Source organism: Cryptotermes secundus, unplaced genomic scaffold (genome assembly GCF_002891405.2).
Source record: "Cryptotermes secundus unplaced genomic scaffold, Csec_1.0 scaffold1064, whole genome shotgun sequence".
Taxonomy (NCBI): Eukaryota; Metazoa; Arthropoda; class Insecta; order Blattodea; family Kalotermitidae; genus Cryptotermes; species Cryptotermes secundus.
Window position 1 is genome coordinate 232,437 of NW_019720585.1, and position 19,715 is coordinate 252,151.

The window sequence follows — 19,715 nt, forward strand, 5'->3', positions numbered from 1 at the left end:
GGATACTGAGACGGTCTACGTCCATTTTACATATGTGCACCTTGTTCTTAGATACGGAGAAAATTCATTGTTTCTCTCAAGGAATCTGAGAGATTCTTAACTTCTCATTGCATATGAATCCGTAGTCATATTGTGGTATGTAGATTCTTTTGTATGCAACGTCGGAAATATGAGCACAATACAGTGTTTTCTATGTGGTCCGCGTCATGTCCATTGCTAGGCAACGCGCCTCTAAGAACACTCCATCAGAAGGAAACGTGCGGAACAATAGGGTATCTATTGCTAGGCAAAGGCGTGGTAATCAGGCTGTGCTTCCCTTGAGGTCCGTCCAAAGTGGTTATAAGAGAGCTGAGTTCCGAAGCTGGCAATCAGTTGAGTTGAGTGTTAAGTTGTGGAATATAAACCAGAAGGAAACGGAAGCTGAAGAATCTCCATTGTTGAGATTCATTACCAGGAAATGTCTAGTTAAGACGTCGCATAGGAATTGCCGCTGTCGGGGAACTGTTACCAAGTAAAGGCTAGTGGAAGTAGACTGAGAAGACTTAGTGCGGAGTGATTTGTAGTGTGTAAATCAGTACTACTGCTATTGTTATTTGTCGTTACGACCTATAAGTGGTCAATAAATCTATTCACCAATCCAAACCCCGGCTACAGTCACTAAACACGCGACAGTATATATTCACTCTTAACAAAAAAAAATGTATGTATGTATCATATAAAATAATACCATATGGAAAAGTCTGAGACCGTAAAACACTAAAATCATAACGTCCAAGACAATTACATAGTCGGATATACATCGTGTATTAGCTTTATCATTTATATATTTCAATAATTTATATAGCTAACAATACCATTCCTCCCAAGTGCAATTAGCGATTTGCAAGGTTCGTTTCTACGAGGCTCGTATTTCAAACTAGAAGTTCTGGACGGAAATGATCGGCGATTTACTTCATACGACACGGACTGTACAGAAAAAGACGAGTCCAGCAGTTCTTCAATTGTTTCCTGTGTATTCGTTATCACGATAAATGTTTTATCGAGCAATTGCCGAGTAACGAAAGGGGATACACATGCAAGCACACGGACTGATGGGGGGTATTTATGAAATACTCTGTTAAGATTGGCTGTAGTGTCATGATATATATACCAAGTATAATAAAGATTAGTTTAGTTATTCAGAAGTTAATAAGTGGGATACACAGCCAGCAAAGAGGTAACAAAAGCCCACTTTAGGAAAGAAGGCTATAACAAAACATTCTTGGTTTATTTTCTTCAATTAGACCCCATTTTACGATAGTATGAACGTGGAGGGCCGGTCACGGTAGCCGAGCGGTCTAAGGCATGTACTGTCTTCGCTCGCTTGGAAACCGGGATCGTGGGTTCGAATCCCACTCAGGGCATGGATGTTTGTGTGCGTTTTTCTGTGTTTGTGTACAGGTAGAGGCCTTGCGACGAGCTGATCACCCGCCCAAGGAGTCCTACCGAATGTGTAAGATCTAGAAAAACCGAAGTGAACGGAGAGTTTCATGGAGGTAGGCCTAGGCCCGCTGGGGCTGTAATGCCAAAGGGGGGGGGGGAAATTAATATGCAGTGACTGTATTCCATAAAGACTTTTGACTAACAATTGCGGTCCTAATGACAACGCATTTTATTTCTTCCACTGATACCTTCCTGAGGGCCATTACGATTTTCGAAGCAGTACTGTCACTAAGAACTCGTGTTGAAAATGTTCATGACAACAGGTCTTCAAAAGTAAATGATATTACATGTAATTTGTGTGAGTGCTTTTCGACTCTCTGGAGACAAATTATAAGCTACCAAATTTAGGTTCGGCTTACGAAATGTAGTACGTATACAAAATTTGTAATAAAGCAGTTGGGCTTGTTTTCTAAATTCCAGTTCATCGAGACGGCTTTATGATAATTTAACCCGACTGAACCATATCAAGTCAATCTCATTAGCCCATAAAAAATTGCTTATACAATGAAATTAAGTTACATAAGTTTTATAGAATTGTTAAAATCTCCCTTACTATTAAGAAAGTAATGTTAAACCCTAAGTCACGCGTGAAAATTATAAAAACACTATACCACACCCTTGTAATAGAATATACAGCACAGATGATAAATTTTTTGTTGATTATAATACTGATCTCAACTGTTCGTACTTCGGATGACACGGTCGGCTGATCATGACACGACAGAACGTGGGTGATCCGGAGCTTCCAACTGTGATACCACACGTCTGCACGAATTGCCTGCGGTATCGTGTACTCCTGACATGTTGACATACAGTAAACTTAACACAGTTGCCAGTAGCAACAAAGGCTTACTTTCAGTATCACTCACCCACTCATGGAGCTGAGCCCATCTTGAGAAGTCGCCAATTGTGCAGCTACTCAAGAATTTCCAAGTATTTTATGGAACCCAAACGTTCATTACCATGAAGAAAGCAGTCTTCTGAGATTTGGCACCGTACATATGTGGTGTTAACCGACGTTTCGGAGGAACGTATCGCCTCCATCTTCAAGGTAGAAAGAAAAATATAAGAAATCCGCAAGCGAAGAGACCGTGAGAACCGGACAGAGTGATGACTGGGATATGAATTTGCAGAGGTGGTACAATCGCTTGGCTCCCTAGGTCGCCAAATTTAACCCCAGCGGAATTTTTCTTGTGGGGTTGTGTGAAGAACGTTGTCTACCAGGTTACGATCAACGACCTTCAACACCTGAAAGCCCGCATAAGGACGCTGTGGCTATGGTAACACCAAAAATGCTTCAAGTTTGAATATTTGCCGTGCTACCAAGGGAGCCCACACTTAAATTTATCGAGAAAATTATATATGCAGAAAGAAATTTTGATAGTTTCCCTTTGTACTGGTGTAACCCATTAATGTGTATAATAAATTATTTCTGAAATATAATTATTTTATTTTGGATACCTTCAATCCGGACACTCTGTATTACGAAGCTCCTCGCAATGAGGCCGGCAGCAGTTAGGGTGTGGGGTGGAAAACTGAACACCCTAATCAAAGAACTGAAGTAACCTACCTTTTCGGAATGCAGAACATAATACACGGTCTTATGACTTATTTATGTTAACTGCAGATTTTACCTGCATGCTGCAAGATAGTCCAGGTTTCTCAACCGCCGGGCCGCGGGCACTGGCATCAATTATACGGGGCCCTCGTCTTATAGAAAAAGACTTCGCCTGGTCGCGGTCTGACAAAGTTTGAGAACCACTGGTCTAGGAGAAGCCAGTCCAGGACTGGTAGCCTGGGGCATGAGCTTCTATCACGGCTTGGGGGAGGGGCAAATATTTACTTTGCTGAGGGCACAGATACTGGGAACACAACAGTGATATTGAACTGTAATTCAATTGAAGACTCTGTACAATACATTAAACAGTGCAATTAATTAACTCTCGAAACCATTCTTGTCTTCTTTCTTATTTTCTTTCCTGCCATCCTTCTTTCGGGACTTTTTTCTTTTGTGTTCCTTTTCTCTTGATCTCCTACTTTCATTCATTCTCCTCTTCTTCTGCCTTAAATCCTTTCCCTTTAGGTGCTTTCGCAACCCTGCGGAGCCCTTTTTAAGTTCGCTCTGTCTGATTGTCCACGCGGATGAAACTCGTGAAACTATAAGACCGAGTTTCGTGAAATTTGATATTGGGAGAATTGTCCAGTCATTTAAATTTAAATATGAAATTATTACAGTTTTCCTTTCTTCCTTTCCTTTGTTTTTTCCTTCTTCTTTTTGTTTCTTCCTTTTTTCTCCTTAATTTATTTATTTCATTCTTTTATTTCCATATTCCCTTGTCTGTTTCCGTATCGTAGCATAATACACGCAATTTATAATGTATGTGTTCTGTAACACCCTGTGAGTATCGCAGCATTGTGGCTGCAGACCACCTTCAGACTACTGGAAACAATATTTACGTGGTCCACACGGATAATAATTACACCTTAACCTTAACCTTTAGGATATGTTTGTTAGTATAAAATTAATACGCTTAATTAGCAAATCCTACAGATCATGGCATTCGAGCGGGCTCAAGTAACCTCTCTGACGTGTGTTTGTTATCCTGTCTCGGCTGGATATACAGTTCAGTCGTGATGGAGAAAGGACAAGTGGCGTAACTGCACTATATTCGTGATCACAGCACTGCGCGCCACACGACTTTGAGTAAATGCAAGGCATTTGTTAGTTCGAGGAGAACGGAGCTAAGAAGTCAGTACATTTTACTTGAAGGAAGTGAGGTAATCTCATGGCTATCCAGTTACCTCACAGTCTCTCCTTTGTTCGACTCTTTTCAACTGAGCAGATATAAGAGTTCTGGACATTTCAAACATAAAACGCGAAGACGGCCAGACCACACTGTCTATTCCTGTGTGTTCCTTACGGTTGGAACTGAGCAGGCGCACGAATCCTGGACCAGTGTCACATCTCTTATGAACGTGCATAGTAGTGTCATGTCATGCAGACATTATGCTGAACATTGTCCATTGTCTGAGATAGCAAATATTTAATAGAGATGACGTTTCGATAGTTGCTTCTACTCCCTCCCTTTTTCAGGCGATTGGATGTTTGTATGGATCTACTGACAGATTTGAATTTTATGTTTAAATCGCTGTAATAAGGATCACCTGAATACAGGATGGATTAAAGCCAACAGCCTAAATATTATTATACATAATATTAGAGGCTACTGCAGATAATGTTAAAAAAGGTAAAGCTATCCCTGTAACAGGCCGTGAAAGCCCATAGGATTGTGAGACGTCGAGGTTCCCATATTTTCTAGACAGATGGCGGTGAGGTTGTCACTCTTCCGTTCCTGCCGCCCTTTAACCCGAGGAAGATTCCTGGTACTTATTTCTGTTAGAAACTGAGTAGACCTCAGGACAATATTGAGGTTGGAAGGATTTGGACAATTGAAATATCCAATGATTTAATCGAGAATCGAACCCGTAACATTCCGGCTTGTAGCATAGCGCCTCTACTGGTTACAGTACCGCGTGTCCCCTTCAGATAAAGGACAGTTTTTAGTATAATATTTTATATAATTAATCAGTGCAGTAATCCGAGAAACTACAGAGTTTCGTTGCTGAGTTCCTGTCCGTCCATCCGTCACTTCTGACTGCTGTTATCGCTGTCTGCTAAGATGCTGTTTAATGGACTTTTATGAACTTCAGAGATGTATTACTAAATAAAGAGATTAGGTGACTGGTTATGAATGATGATTGGAAAATAATTGGAGTGGCAGGGGAGCCGCCTCTTTTAATATATTTTCTGGTCCTCGCCTTGAATAACTGAGGAAAATCACAAAATATCTCAGAATGTTTAGTACTCTGATACAAATACTGAATATCACATTATGACCTGTGGTGGTGATGAATAAAATTGAATAAACGAGACTTCAGATTGGGACAGAACAGTAAAAAGCTTGTGCTCGAGAGAAACTACAAAATAATCAGAAACTAAAGGAAAGCTGGAGATCGTGACGTAAGAATTAGGTTCCAGACGTGATACGCTCACGTTGCTATTCACTTCCAGTCTAACTTAAGTACGTGATCACGTGAGACAATCTTACGTATTCTAGCGATAACTTCTGAATAATTTGACAGAGTGGCTGGCATGCCATGATATTGGTGATCACCCCACATTTATGTTGCATTGAACGTTTAATTGCGGTCTCTCAGTAGCATCATCATGGCAGCTTTTTTTTTTCTTTTCACGGGTTCTACAGCCCCTTTGATCCCTGGCCTCTGATTTTCAGTTTCATGAACATTTTACAGAGAATAGGACTCCTTGGATGAGTGATCAGCTAATCGCAAGGCCTCTACCTAAACACAGAAAAGCACAAACACAAAATAAACACATACACATATCAAAAATGCATGCCTTATATCGGATTCGAACCCATGATCCCGGTTTCCGAGCGAACGAAGGCAGTGCATGCTTCAGACCGCTCGGCTACCGTGACCAGCCTATAGCAGCTTACTTGATGATTTTCAATGACATAAGAGTCATTTAATAGAAGGCTCTGGAGTATTTGCACGTGCGCTCCGTTAAATCTCGTGTGTTTTCACATTTTGAAAATCGGACTTCACTTATGGAGTTGAGCCCTTCTTGAGAAGCCGACAGTTGTGCAGCTACTCAAGAAATTATCATCATTTTACGGAACCCGAAAGTTTATACTAGTGTTCACAAGAGCTCTCCACTGGTCCCTATCTTGAGCCAGATTAATACAATCGATCCAATCCTATTCCTCTAATATCCATTTTAATATTGTCCACCCACTTACATCTTTGTTTTACTAGTTGTCTCTTCCCTTCTGGCTTTCCTACCAGTATCCTATACTCATTCTTCTTCTCCTCCATGAAATTCGCATTTATATAATTTAAATACAAAATAGGGACTCCTGGAAATAAAGAGGAACAACTGATGATTCATTGCAGCTAGAAATTTTGTGAGACTTGATTTTGAGTTATAATATAAATACACATGCATATTTGTGTGAAACGTTTTCTTGTATTAAAAAGTACAAACACTACGACATTTCGAAAATATCAGAGGCAACAGTTCATTTGATTTAGAGGGAGGCCGTGTTATATGGTTTCTTTCTTTTATTCTCTATGGCTCTACAGCCCTTTGGACCTTGGCCACTTTTTCAGTTTCTTAATCCTATACACAGTCGGCAGGACTCCTTGTACAGGGGAGTGGAGTCTTTGGAATTGGCACTGCAGAATAATGGCAAGAAAGAAATTAGGCTGAAAACAGAAGATTTCCTGTGTGATTTTAAGTGACAATGCCCTCTTACAATTCTTTCTAAATAACTACATTATGAGGGCCGGTCACGGTAGCTGAGCGGCCTAAGGCATACACTATCTTCGCTCGATCGACAGCCAGGATCGTGGGTACGAATCCCACACAAGACATGGATGTTTGGTGTGTGTATGCGTTTATTCTGTTTTGTGTTGTCCTGTGTTTAGGTACAGGACTTGGGACGAGCTGATCACCCGTCCATGGAGTCCCACTGTCTGTAAAATTGATCAATGTAGCTGAAAAATTAGCCCTATGCTCCGCAGTGGGAGAAGAAAAGAAATTATGAAGGCAGTTGGTTTTATTGTTTGGATCGGCCCATTCCAAGCGCCGTATAAATGATATAGACAAGTAGTACCAGTCCTTGGATTGTTAACCGCAAGCCTTGCACTTACATGGGGAGAGACAACAGTAAAACAAGATATACTTCCATATTTCTGTCGCAATGTTCGTGCTGACACGCGTCCTAAATCGCGTTACCACAGTATTCAGAAGAAATATGAAATCACTATTCTTGCAGTCATTTCATGTATTATTCATCCTTTTGTTATAATGAAATATTTCGGAGAATCTGATTACGTGTATGGGGCTGAAGTGAAGTTGAAGGAAAGAGAGAATTCTCTTATGTACAAAGCTCAACATGTTCTGGAAATGTTCGCATATATCTCGGCGGATGCAGATAAAAGTCTCTATTCTTTTCGCTGGACGTTACTGTTCTGTCTGGAAACCAATGTCGTCACAAATCCTTAAGCTGGACAGCGTATTTCAGGAGTAACGTTGCAAAGTATTATGTGGGAGATTTCCTTCAGAACCTCGAGTTGCTGGAACCGCTTCTATGGTCTAGTGGTCAGAGTTCCCGGCTACAGATCCAGAAGTCCGGGTTCGATTCCCGGCGCTACCAGATTTTCTGAGAATTAATCTGCCTGGAACGGTTTCCTCTCAACTTCGTGAGGATAATTGAGGAGCTATTTCAAGAAAATAGCAGCTCCGATCTAGAAAACCAAAATTAACGGCCATGGGTATTCGTTGCGCTGACTACGTGACACTAACTTCGCCGACAAGCGGCGGTCGCTTGCATTGCAGTAGTTAGACGTGCACAGAGAAAACGCACCTGAAGATGGTACATTAGTGCTGAAACATGTAGTACAAAAGGAAGAGTAAGGTGAAAAATTGTGTGCACTGTAAGACGGTTAGCATAAACCATGGACATGAGTCAGTGCAACAGGACGCTAAAATATAATATTAACAGAAGAAAATTAATTAACACTATAAAGCTCAGTGGTTCTACATATGTCACATGTACATGTATATAAATTAGTGTGCTTCATATGGTTCTCGCAATAAACAGCAATCATTTTCCTAAATTTCGTTAAGCCATTGACTTTTGTAGTGGAGACTTAATGTGTTTCTTGTGGGTTACGAAATGAATTGTAGTGTAATATTTACAAGAATTTCACGATTTGAATGGTTAAGAGAAGAATACACGGAAAAGGGATGAAGGAAGAATAAGTGAAATTTACGAATTTGTACAGCATAACAGAATAAAATTAATACAAGAATAAGATAGCGATAAAACATGAGTAGTGGAAAAGTTAAAGGGGAGAGAGATGAGGAAGAACATCAAATTCCTCGAATTTCATAGCCCTGCGTCTGCTACCATTGACAATGGCGCATGCGCACTGTTCTGTGACTCCTTGCAATTGATGGATCTCCTTTCCTCCCTGCAGTAACGGTAGGTTATGACTGCCTCAGGACATTGTTCAGATGAGTGACCTGATTCATCTGAACCTCTGAGGCAAAATTCACTGCCCGTTTTCTCGAATTTCTATCCAACAGGCTGGTCTAGCCGTAGCGCTCGGGACTTCTATTCGGGAGATGTTGGGTTCGGATCTCGACAGGGACTCCGGTTCTACCAACTCAAAACTTCCGTTATTTTCCTCAGTCCCTCGAGACAAATTTTGCGATAGTGTCATCTTAGGCAGTACAGTTCCCTTAAAAATATTCTCCGACAAATGATCCATTCATCATGCTGTCATGCAACGCTGTATAACGCCGGTAGCGGAGTGCTGTTAGGCAACCAATTGTAAAAATTAATGACGACATTAATTATATAGTGTTACGAATAGCGTAGTCGGTATAGCGACTTCTACGGGCTGGACCACCGAGGGGTCGGAGTTCGAGTCCCGGTAGTTTCAAGAATTTTCTCTTCTCCACGTCATCCAGACCGGCTCTGAGGCCCACCCAGCCTCTTATCCAATGGGTACCGGGATTTTTTCCCCGGGGGTAAAGCGGCAGGGGCGTGAAGCTGACAATTCCTTTCAAACCAGTGCTGAGGTCAAGAAAATGTGGATCTATACACCCACTCCCTCATAAGTCTTCATGACAATTTTACCTTTATTTTTGTATGCATTGTGGGTGTTAAAATAGAACTGAATTCCAACGCAGTGTGAGATCAGAGCTTGTTGCTTCTCCGTTCTGCGCACACTCACAAACTGGGAGAAACAACGATCAGTTACATAACCAAATTTAGAGCTGGGATATTTTCCCATCACAAGGTTTTGGTGCGAGGTGTATAATTAGAATGACAGCCGCACAGTGAAGATGAATCTATCGGTAAAATATTCCCTTTGGAATTGCGTTCCTTTGAGTGAATGATGTAATTAAAATTATATAGTAACTCTTATCCGAATAATCAGTTAAATATTATGTTATAGTATATCGGTAATTTACTTTAAATTAGGAAGGTATATACCAACTTCTGTCGTCTCATTGAAGATATTCCCGTTCTGTTTGTTGTGGTGACGGCTATGATATAGGATAATACAGGAATTAAGTTTAAAAGGAAAACAGAAGAACTCATGCTATTAAGAACACAAATCCTACAAATATGCGAATTACTGGAATTTTATGAAAGCGCAGATGTGCGCAACAGAGCAGGTTTCTCTGTAGAGTTCTTTAGTACTCTCTTGTCAGTTTTTGTTTTCTCGCTACTTTTGACTTACACAGTGTCCATGGTCTAAAGTTCAGGCGCAGTTTCAAATTACTTGATAGTCATTCTACTAACTGACTGCACGAATTACAGTCATTTTTGAGCGTAAGGTAGTCATTCAGCATGTCAACTATTTTCCCGAATTTTATGGAACCTTAAGATTTACATCTTCACAAGAATCTGCATTTCTTTTCTATCAGGGGCCACATAAATTCAATCTATCCACTCATATTCCAATTAATTTAAGTCCATTTTAATAATATTCTTCTATCTACTACTCTATTTCTCCGGTTACCTGTTCCTTGCAGGTTTTCAGACTGTAATTATTTTTGTGTTATTACATTATTGTGACTATACTATTGATTTTGATTAAATTCATGTCTATACTAGAACCTTTACTTGCATACATAATAACTTCCTGTTAAGGCATTTGTACCCTATGTCACTGCGTCAGAAATAGCATCACCAATATATAGTCGAACTTTGTAAGAACACTTTTAGGTAGGATTTGAGGTTCTCACAGCGGTAGTTGTGAAGAGTTCTGTCTTCCGGGATATAAGGCCGTGTAGTCCGTTAAAGTCAACTAGTGTTTCACACGAACATGACACTTGCATCTTCATGATCGAAGAAAAAGCCAAACGAGAAATCAGCTTGAATCAGGTAGCAAACACAGCTCTGATTCCTGATAGAATTATCTTTTTAGAAATTTCCTGGTTAGACATTTCACGGAACTTTGAAAGACAACGCCATCTGCTTACCTCCTCTTAATGCAAAAACACTTTGGATGCAATGACAAATTATTACATCCGGTTCTTGCGACTCGAGGTGTTTTCATTTTGGCAGTTGCCAGGAAGACGAAATAATTCGATGGTTCCATCGTGTCTCAAGGGCGGCATGAGCTCCTTTCACTCCAGTAAGATATAAACAGGATGAAACTGTAATTAGGGGCCGAGAACAAGTACAATATGTGGACTCCTTTCTGTAGCACAACATGCCCTCGAAATATCAGCTTTGCGTGACCTTAAGATTCCTATGATTTGTACTTTTTGGGCCGTGCCATAGCTCAGGCGGTTAGTCGCCGGCCTCCCACCACGACGGTCCGAGTTCGAGCCCGGATCAGGTCATGTGGGATTTGTGGTGAACAAAATGGTACTGGGGAAAGTATTTCACTTTCCCCTGCCAATTCGCATTCAACCAACTGCTCCAAACTCATCATTATCATCATCATGTATGATCTGGAGCTGGTACAATAGGCCAAACAATGGCCTTATTGCCAAGTGGACTCAGACTTATCCCCTGAGAAAAGTAATGGAGTTCAAACTCGATGCTGTTTGATATGCAGGCTTAAGAAGGCGAAACTCTAGGAGCGTAATGCGGTACATGATACATAGAAATTTTTCTGAGGAAGCAGCGATACAGTATGCAAGGGAATTGATTGCCAGGACTTAAACTGGAAGCTCTGACCAAGGTCGAGCTTTTAAATGACTCTGACGAACCTCTCAGTCTCCTTATTAAAAACTGACGAACCTCTCAGTCTCTTTATTAAAAACTGACGAACCTCTCAGTCTCTTTATTAAACACTGACGAACCTCTCAGTCTCTTTATTAAAAACTATCACAGTGGATCAGGGCCTGTCTTCAGAAGCTAAATGTTGTTCTGTCATCCCTTTACGAACCTTGAAGGATGAATACCGAATGTGCACCAGACGAACCTAACCGGAACTGAACGTATCCAGTTCACATCCTTTATATATATATATCTCTCTCTGTCTGTCTATCTGTCTGTCTCTCTCTCTATCTATCTATATATCTATCTATCTGTCCACAACCTTTGTGGACATTGGCTTATTTTTCAGTTTTCTAATTCCACACACAGTCAGACAGTCTGTAGGACTCCTTGGACGGGGATCAGCCCGTCGCAGGCCACTGCCTACACACAGAGCAACACAAATACATAATAAACGCACACAGACATCTATGCCTCGAGTCGGATTCGAACCCAAGATCCCAGCTTTCGAGCGGGCGTAGACGGTTCACACCTCAGAGCGCGGCCACTGTGATCGGAACAGTTCACACTCTTCTACCTTATTCACAACCAATTTTAATAATATCCTCATGTCTACGCCCAGATTTGAGAACTGGTTTCTTCAGTTAAGATTTTACGACCAAATGCACGCATTCTTCACTTACGTAAGTTCACTACACGCCCCCCTCCCTGCCTCCTCCTCATACATGAAGCCGACACATGGAAATTTCTATGAAGCTCGAGTGCCCTTGCACCGATTGGATATATTTGAAGAGTGCATGCATTTCTCACTCCCCCCCTCCCTCGTCCTCTCCCCTTCATACAGTTACCGTAATGCTATTGGATGAAGACTGCAGATTAATGTGCCTAGGAGACACGTTTCAAGTTTCTTTTGAAATGAATCAAGTGAAGCAGCCGAGACTCATATAATTTGATGGTCTGTCCTTAGAGTGACATTGGATTTATTATTTATTTATCTATTTATATTCGTTTTAATGTTCACAGGCACGAGAGCAACTATATACTTTGTTCTGACTTCAAATTTCTATTTAAAATATTATAAGATATACTTGTTAAACATAATTCTATGCCCAGCAAACATTCAGTTTCCAAGTACCTTATCAGACAAATTCAAATTAACTGAATTGTGTATATTCTAATAAAAAGAGGTAAAGCCCTCTCTGTAAAAGGCCGTGGAGTCGAGGCTCCCACATTATCTAGACAATCGGCTCACAGATGGTGGTGAGGTTGTCATCCGTACGCGCTGGTCACCCAGGAAGACTTTTGGTACTCGTTTCTGTTAGAGGTTGAATCGACCCCAAGGCCATAGTGCGACTGGAAAAATTAGGTCAACTGAAAGATCTAGTGATCTCATCGGGAATCGAACCCGCAACCTTTCGGTTTCTGCTAATAAAATATAATATTAACTAAGTATATATTTTTTTATTTCGTGCATCCTCTTGTGTTATTATATACAATTTCTTTATTAGAGTCCGTCACAACACAACAATACAAAGATCAAGGCCAAAATTAGCTTTGCTACATGTTTCAGCTCATAAAGCCTTCATCAGACAAACACATGATTACCATATTCACACACTGCTAAATTACAATGGTAGAGCTGGATACTTGATAATACATTATAAAATACAAGTCATATAAATACAATTAATTATAAATTTATTATAAAACGAAATTTATAGAATAAAATATGGTTTAAAACTCTTCATGTGATATTGCATACCATGAAGTCAGTTCTTGCAATCTTGTTTTTATATTCCAGCGTACATATATTGGTATATTCAAGACTTGTATACATATAGTAAACTGCTTTGAGGCCCGTGGTATAGGTGTAGTATTATTTGACATTAAGTGTTTAGTCGGTGCCTAGTCTTACAATGTATTTGTCCGTTATGTGAGGATAGATTGCAACTGCAACTAAACAATTAATGGCTTTAGTTAAATCCGTCGTATAAAAAGCAAACTGACCGGCAATCCACTTTGAACCAATTGAAGAATAATTAAGAGATTTTGTATGAATGTCATGTAATAAGAGCCAATTGAAGAATAATTAAGAGATTTGGTATGAATGTCATGTAATAAGAACCAATTTTATAATTTTCTCTTCTCCTGCCTTCAGTCACACAAACAGAACGGCAGTGTGAGTATCTGCAATAGAAGTATCACTCAATACAGATCAAGAATACGCACAGAAATGAAACCGCAAATCTTGGTACTTATCCCAGTCCTACTAACTTAATCATACGTATTAAATTATTTCAAGGAAGGAGGTATCACGAATTCTTCCCATAACTTATTTTCACTGAATGTATCACCATGATGCATTTTACAAAATTAAATTCTATGTTCAGAGTTTCTGAAATATATCAGTCGAAGAACGGCTGGTCACGGTAGCCGAGCGATCTAAGACATGCACTGTATTCGCTCGCTCTGAAACCGAGATCGTGGGGTCGAATCCCACTCAGGTCATGGATGTTTGTGCACGTTTTTCTGTGTTTGTCTACAGGTACAGGCCTTGCGACGATCTGATCACCCGCCCAAGGAGTCCTACCGAATGTGTAAGATCTAGTAAACCGAAGCGAAACGGAGAGTTTCATGGAGGTCGGCCTAGGCCCAAATTGGGGCTGTAGAGCCACAGGAAAAAAAAATCAGTCGAAGAACTGTTTTCTTCGTTTATGAGGTCTAGCCAGTTACTGTCGAAGTTACTGATGGATGAATAGAGCTTCTATATATAGACAGGACTCCATATTACATAAGGAATGTGGCGAAATGTGTTTCTTAATAATGTAGCTCTTGTATAAAGTTTAAGAGAACACAACGGAATTCCCGAAGGTAGTGAACCGTGAATATTTTCTACACGAATTACGCAAGTAAGATTTAATGTATTTTGAAAATGTCAGTGGAGTTGTTCTACTCCACGGATGAAACAAATTCTTCTTTGGATTCCAGGCATGATACATTATACAACTTGTCCCTTTTCTTACATATATCATGCTCTTCGGCCTATTACTCTTTTGATCATCCTACGACGTTTCGTCTTTCACATTAGGTAGGAATCGCTAGATTTTGGACAAATATAGAATCACTTGTGTTACATTCAAGAAAAATACTGTCAAGTATCTATGTAAGATTTGAGGTTTTCACGGCGGTGACTATGAAGAAAGCAGTCTTCTGGGATGTGGCGCCTTGTAGAAGTTGTGTTAACCGACGTTTCGGAAGGCCGTATCGTCAAGTATCATATTCGTTATAATGATTCTACTGTTACCTTCCTCTCCTAGCGTCCTCTTTATGAAACTGAATGACTATGCGTGGCTCAGTGATGGGATGATTAATTAATAAGCTCACTTATGAGGTAGCGTATTTGGTTGAGGCACTGTGCTACAAGCCGGAAGTTCGCGGGTGCGATTCGCGATGAGGTCACTAAATTTTTCAATTGACCTAATCCACCCGCATTATGGCCTTGGGATCGACTCAGCCTCTAACAAAAATGAGTAACAAAAATCTTCCTTGGGGGTAGAGGGCAGTCGGCGCGTAAGGCTGACAGCCACACTGCCATGTCTGAGCCGAGTGTCTTGACGTCTCACAATCCTGTGAGCCTCCACGGCCTGTTGCAGGTATAGTTTTGCCGTACATCGTGAAGCACTCTGGGTGAATACTGGAATAGTTCATTAAGATAAAATCATTCAAATAAGCAGTTAATTTCATAGAAAATTTTACTTCTGGATTATCTAATAGTATTTCACCTATTAAGGAACTTCTACGTTGTTTATATATGAAAATTGAAATTCTTTACACTCTTTACAAGAGTCCGCAAATTGTCTATACCCTGAGCCAGATGAATCCAGACCACACTATCAAACCCCATTTCTTCAAAACTCACAGGACTCTTGTCCTCAGACTTTCTTCCATTTCACCGAATTTTGAAGAAAGCAGTCTTCTGGGATTTGGCACCGTGTATATGTGGTGTTAACCGACGTTTCGGAGGAACGTATCGCCTCCATCTTCAGGGTAGAAGAAAAAGTATAAGAAATCTGCAAGCGACAAGACCGTGAGAACGGTAAAAGCAGACCGTTCTCACGGTCTTGTCGCTTGCAGATTTCTTATACTTTTTCTTCTACCCTGAAGATGGAGGCGATACGTTCCTCCGAAACGTCGGTTAACACCACATATACACGGTGCCAAATCCCAGAAGACTGCTTTCTTCATAGTCACCGCCGTGAAAGCCTCAAATCTCACCGAATTTTGTTTGCGTTATTTACTGATAATAATAGGAGAAAATTCTTCCATCTCTATTAATCTCGGAAGCTGACGTTTAGCTTCAATGTATAGTCACATCTCATTCTTGAGGAAGGTGTCATCAGTAGCTGCAACTTAGTTGTAATATAACTTAGAGCGTAATAATTTAAGAGGTACATATCACATCAACAAATTATATCGTTTTGTGGATTATAAATTACGGTTCAGCATTTCTTCATCTGTAGTGATCTCAAATTGGATAAACTTGGGAATTCCTGGCTGTGGTTAGTTAGTTATTTAGAGAGGGTGGGTTTCCCCATGCACCGCGACCAGTTTGATCTATTGTGCTTCCCTCTATGATATTCTACCAGTCTCTTTACCCTACCGATAAATGGTGCGTACCATCAGTCCCGCCGAGCAAGCGAGTTCGGCCACTTGCTTAGCGGTGTCTATAATGCTTCCCCCATCTATCGGAGGCCTTAGAGACTATTGTTGGGCGGGAAACGTCCTGGAATTTGGCTCAGTGATCCCCTTTGGGGATATGAGGTTCTTTTACGTGCCGTAAAGTTACGACACGGGACACACAGCTTAAAGTCCCTCCCGGAGGACTTGTTCCCTGAATTACTACAGAGTGTTAATGGCTGCGGAGTTCAGTTTTCATAATCTTCTTTCTTAGCGCTGTAGACCATGGATATTTATCAACGATTCCTTAGCAAGTGTGCTCCTCGACACAACATTTTCATGTATCTTTTGTCGACGCCAGAATACACTCACTGCACAAACACGAGTCCGTTTTGAGATCTAAACCATGGCACATCGCATGAAAGATTATGAGGTTATGAGTAAGTACTATTATATAGACCTTACTAGAAAATACGGTCATGCAATCAGCTCAAGAAGTTATAAGCTTTCCAATATGGAGTCAGAATTAAATCCTAAGACAATTGAGAGGTCTGTCTTCTGGGACACAACTCTGTTATAGTCCAGTGTTACGAGTATATCCCAGAAGACAGACCTCTTCATAGACACCGCTGCGAGGATGTCACATGGACATCCTAGGTCAGTTCGTCCGATATTTTTATTGGGGAAAGAGACTCCAAAGTGGATTTTGCACCCAATATTTACACTTTGTCCGCAAATCCTCGAAACAACGCCGCCCAGTCCCTGAGGCTGGCGGCGGGTCTGTTCAGACCTCATTTCAGTACACACTGAATCTGTAGTTAGCCGGATCTTTGCCTCTGAACTGACAGTTAGCTCAATCATTTGAAACGTGTTTCACGTGAAGATGTTTCGTTGACACGTCGTTATCATCTGAAGCGTTGCATCGGGCCGCGAGGAAAGTGTCATGGCCGCCGAAGGATCCCGCATTTGTTATTGTGAGTAGGAGAATGACGGAGAAACAAATAATATTTAGAAAAAGGAAACATGTAAATAACAAATATGAGTGTAAGATAAGATTTGAGGTTTTCGCGGCGGTGACCATGAAGAAAGCAGTCTCCTGGGATTTGGCACCGTGTATATATGGTGTTAACCGACGTTCCTCCGAAACGTCGGTTAACACCACATATACACGGTGCCAAATCCCAGGAGACTGCTTTCTTCATGGTCACCGCCGCGAAAACCTCAAATCTTATCTTACACTCATATTTGTTATTTACATGTTTCCTTTTTCTAANAAATGATTACTGTCCTGACACAATGGCCTATACATGATTTAGGTGTTTAACGGCGCTCACATTAATACCAATTAGCTATTACTGAGCAGGTTAGTGTAATGGTAACGTTCTAGACTTGTATTTTTGTGGGGGGAGGGGGGGATGATGGATTCAAATTTCTCCCGAGGTACCGAATATACTTACTGAGGTTTTCCATGGTTATTTTCCAAGCAAAGGTCTCCATGTCACAACCAGTTCCTTCCAAATCTTTTCCAATTCATTACGCACCGCACATCCTGAAATTCTACCCTACAGAGTTTGAGATGCTGACAGCGTTATAAAGTAGCCCACAAAAATGCTAACGATGTTACAAATAGCATTCCGGGACAGTGTCATTCTCGAGAAATATTTTCAGTATTTTCTCCTCTACGAATAATATTGTGACATTATGTACATTGTGTACATTATCCATCGTCCTATTTATATTTGGGCCCAAATGAGTAGGTTTTACCTGAAGACGGAAAGAGAATCCAGTCTCCGAAACGTTGTGTTTTGAAAAATAAACAGGACTATTTTTAGATAAAGACGGGCAGATGGACAATGTCCAAAACCATAATATTTGTACCAATGTACCATAGTCACAAACTTTTGAACTCATTTTTCCTTGTGTTTACTTCTATGATTTGGATATTAACTGTAAATTAGATGAATCCGGAATTAATATAGCTCCAGAGGTAGGGGAGCATTCTTTCGTTTTCAAGGTCTTGTGTTAAATTATCCTGAAGAGCATTTTCTTTAAAACTTAGGTTATTAACCGCCTCATTATTCTTATCGTTCATAACAACTACATCAATGAGAAGTGACAGGAGGCTGAATAGAATTTTATAATGGGCCTTTAAAGTTGCATTTTTGGCCAATTAAGAGTATTATCGAATCTGGGAGAATGAGGTGGGCTAGGTGCGTAACATCCACAAAGGACATGAGAAATGAATGTATAATTCTCGTGGGAAAGACCGAAGACAAGAGGTCACTTGGAAGACTTAAGCAAGACGTGAGAGTTGAACCAGAGCAATGAAATGAAGGGAGCCAACTGACTCAATATAAGGCCATATGGTGGCCTATTGTGTACACGGTGATGAAATTTCGGGTCCCGTAAAGAAATGAAGAATTTATTTACTAGCTGCGCGATTATTAATTTCTCAGTAAGAGCTTAGGTTATTTGTCAAACTTTCGTTAGCCAAGCACGTCTTGAAGCACTTCATGCCGCAGAATTAACAAACTCCTTATGCCGTGGCATGCGCAGGGAAGCGTGGAAATCTTCTCTTCAAGTGTCCGGTATTTTCTCAATTGGAACAAAAATTTGAAAGTGTCGATAGATTTTAGTAAAAATTCCCATTGTACAATTTTATGAAACTCTGTTCTACTGTTTTGGGGTTTCTACATGCGAATATAAAGAACTACATGGCCAAGATAACACCTGTAATTTTACATAATTTTCGTTCTGAATACGATAACATTGCTGTGCTCATTACGAATCAAAACAGACCGTACCGTAGTCATTACACTGAGCTAAACCGGATTTTTAGTACAATTGAACGTTTATTTAAATATTTTACAAATTACCAATGGATGAAAATTAAAAGAATTTTAACGGTACTCACCAGAAGTCGCCTGTGCATGCTACGAGTTTGTCATATAACCTGGAAGACACGGCTCGACGGATACAGCAAGCGGAGCGGTGGCCCCTCTCACCCCTCAACAGTGCACACGTACGTAGCAGTATGGGAACACTAGCGCTTTGCACTACGGTATAATGTAAGCGTTCATCCCAAAACCGGTCTCTTCAAGTGACGTCAGGGAACGAGAAGAAAGAAATATAAAGTTTCTTACTCTTCATCGGCTATTTCTCCCTGTGGCAAATCTTTGAATGCAAAAAGGGTGTAAGGTCACCAGTTTTGAAATATCATCCAGTTCCTCACAGCCACCTCCTTTCAAATATTCAGTGCTTACGAGATCGTGAATGTGAACAGTGTTGCCAATCTAACCAATACTGAGGAATTCATTTGTCTAACTTTGTTTCATGACCTTGAATCAACTTATTATTTTATGTATTATTCTTGGTGACATAGAGGATATTGGTTGGAAAGCCAGAAGGAAAGAGGCCACTGGGAAGATCAAGGTTTAGGTTGGTGGACAATATTAAAATGGATCTTAGAGAGCTAGAATGGGATGCTATGGATTGGATTGATCTGGCTGAGAATAGGGACAATTAGAGGGCTCTTTTGAACGGTAATGAACCTTCGGGTTCCATAACATGCTGGGAAATTCTTGAGTAGCTGCAGAATTGGCGGCTCCTCAAGAAGGTCTCAGCTTCCTGATTACGTAAGTATTATTCTTGGTGGGGTGAGACTGAGTCCATTTGATACTGCGACCGATACTGGCCTATTGTACCAGCCTCAGATTATAG

At 40.6% G+C, this 19,715-nt stretch overlaps 1 protein-coding gene across 2 annotated transcripts in view; it reads right to left on the reverse strand.

The window, feature by feature from the left end:
• LOC111869981 overlaps positions 1 to 19,021 on the reverse strand; it is a 40,489-nt gene extending 21,468 nt beyond the window's left edge. For both annotated transcript variants that reach the window (XM_023861897.2, XM_023861888.2), the window contains exon 1: positions 18,910 to 19,021. In XM_023861897.2, the coding sequence (XP_023717665.1) occupies positions 18,910 to 18,927 (18 nt within the window). In that variant the 5' untranslated portion in view covers positions 18,928 to 19,021. The remainder of the gene's footprint in view (positions 1 to 18,909) is intronic.
• Between the last annotated feature and the right edge of the window lie 694 nt (positions 19,022 to 19,715).